This window comes from Clupea harengus, chromosome 18 (assembly GCF_900700415.2).
Source record: "Clupea harengus chromosome 18, Ch_v2.0.2, whole genome shotgun sequence".
Lineage (NCBI taxonomy): Eukaryota > Metazoa > Chordata > Actinopteri > Clupeiformes > Clupeidae > Clupea > Clupea harengus.
The window spans coordinates 18,916,061-18,918,560 of record NC_045169.1 but is presented as its reverse complement, the minus strand read 5'-3'; the positions used below and the strand labels follow the sequence as shown (position 1 = coordinate 18,918,560).

The following is a 2,500-nucleotide window of genomic DNA, read 5'->3' as shown; positions in this document are numbered from 1 at the left end:
TACTTTAATTCCCTTGATGAGGTGATTCAGAGGTAGGAGGGGAAGCTAGAGATTACTGATGCCACAAGGCTGGCCCTCCATTTTCTATTCCTTTCTTTTCTTTTTCTCTTTCTTTGTTCTCTCAATCATTCTTTCTTTCCTCCTTCCTTTCACAGAGCCCTATAGAACCTTTCAATGAGCACTGACTGTCTGATACCATTTTTGCCAGACTATGTGTGCTGTACTCTCCTGGCAGAGAGAATGTGTACTGGTAGAGTATGTGTACTGGAAGAGTATGTGTACTGGAAGAGAGAATGTGTACTGGTAGAGTATGTGTACTGGAAGAGAGAATGTGTACTGGTAGAGTATGTGTACTGGAAGAGTATGTGTACTGGAAGAGTATGTGTACATGTGTACATTTGCACTGTACTTCCCTCCTCCACCCTGGCTTGACAGCTACACCCTCCTCCAGCCACTGAACATTTGCACCAGAATGTTTTTTTTACCACTTATTACTGTATTAATCGTACTTATACCATATAATACCTCTTAAATATAATATTACTAATACCTCTTTCACTTCATTTCACTTATTACCACCACTAATACTTACACCTGCACTTTACATATACTTATCATACCTACACTTCTAACTTCAATTGTTGCTATTCTTGTCCCAATTACTGTTCATATTGCATATCTATTTATTCACTTATTACACTTTACATATGCACATACTCTGCACTTTTTGCTATTTTGCACTTCTGGTTGGATGCTAAACTGCATTTCGTTGCCTCAGTACTTGTACTCTGTGCAATGACAATAAAGTTGAATCTAATCTAAATCTAATCTAATGTGTACTGGAAGAGTATGTGTACTAGCAGAGTATGTGTACTGGAAGAGTATGTGTACTAGCAGAGTATGTGTACTGGAAGAGTATGTGTACTGGTAGAAGAGTATGTGTACTGGCAGAGTATGTGTACTGGTAGAGAGTGTGTACTGTTTGAGAGTGTGTGTACTGGCAGAGAGAGTGTACTGGCAGAGAGTATGTGTACTGTCAGAGAGAGAGTGTATGGGTATCTGTGCATTAGAACAGCAGGGTGTTCCATCACTTCCAGCACACTTATCCTTTAAATGCCTGTAGGGAGACGGGCCTGACAGGGCTGGACAAACTTTCTGTTTTTTACTGGAGAGATTTTCTCTCTCTCTCTCTCTCTCTCTCTCTCTCGCTCTCTTTCTCTCCCTCTCTCTCTCTCTTCTCTCTTTCTCTCCCCCCCCCCTCTCTACCTCTCTCATCTAACCCCAAACCTAAACACACAAGTCCCATTTCTGATTTTACACACAGATGCAACGCTAAACACTCGATATGTTCTTCAATCACAAGGTTTCTCTTAGAGGTCTGGGCTCAGGTTCTCTGTCTCCTGTTTAAGGTGACCTGAGGAAATCATCTATGCAGCTTGAGAGGGAAGCAAGCATTGGGCTATAACTTATTCATCAGTCTTTCACTCTCTCCCTCACCTTCTGATCTGAGTGTGTTTTTGTTTTGGGTGGTGACTTTGCGACCTCGTAACGACCTCACCTGTTGGTCAATCTCTCACCTTTCTCACCTGTGTGAGTGTATTTGACCACTGTGACTATGTGGTATCATTGAGGCCTCACTAATCGGTGTGTAAAAAATGACACAGAGCTCTTACCATGGAGGTATTATAGACATATAGGACCTGATGTTACTTCCCTGTGTGTGTGTGTGTGTGTGTGTTCGTGTGTGTTACGTCCCTGTGTGTGTGTTACGTCCCTGTGTGTGTGTGTGTGTCACGTCCCTGTGTGTGTGTGTGTGTGTGTGTGTTACGTCGCTGTGTGTGAGTGTGTGTGTTACGTCCCTGTGTGTGTGCCTTGCCTAAAGCCTGACCCTGAAACCTCTCACCTGTCAGGCTTGGGGAAGATGGTGAGGTTGGTTGGTTTGCGGATGAAGTACTCATCGGCGTGGTGGAAGATGGTCGGGGCGGTTTCCTTCTTGGGAATGATCTCCAGGGACAAGGGAGACTCCACTTTGGGCCGCAGCATCCCCAGGTAGGGCGGGAGCAGGTGGATGAAGATCTGAGGGAGAAGAAGAGAAAGAGAGAGAGAGAGAACGAGAGAGAGAGAGAGAGAGAGAGAGAGAGAGAGAGAGAGAGAGAGAGAGAGAGATGTTTTGTTCTCTCTTTTATATCGCCTTTTGTTCAGGTTTAAGTGTTCCTGTGGGAATAAACAACATTTGAATTTGAGAGATAGATAGAAAGAGAGAAAGAGCGAGAGAGAGAGAGAGAGAGAGAGAGAGAGAGAGAGAGAGAGAGAGAGAGAGAAAGAGAGAGCACAGCCTGGCACTCATAGATGTGGTTAGGCACAGACAAACCTGGCTGGCCAAGGAAAACAGACTGCTTCCCCCCTGCGAGCAAGGAACATTAGACAGAGGTGCACTTCCTAACACAGTGCACACAATATGAAGAGACACTATTTTTAAAAGGCTGGCGAGGTCCTCCCT

The 2,500-nt window shown here is 44.4% G+C and overlaps 1 protein-coding gene across 1 annotated transcript in view; it reads right to left on the bottom strand.

The window, feature by feature from the left end:
- chrnb1 (cholinergic receptor, nicotinic, beta 1 (muscle)) overlaps positions 1–2,500 on the bottom strand; it is a 30,195-nt gene that overhangs the window by 6,694 nt on the left and 21,001 nt on the right. Inside the window, exon 9 of the mRNA XM_012830808.3 lies at positions 1,904–2,076. Within this exon, the coding sequence (XP_012686262.2) occupies positions 1,904–2,076 (173 nt within the window). The remainder of the gene's footprint in view (positions 1–1,903; positions 2,077–2,500) is intronic.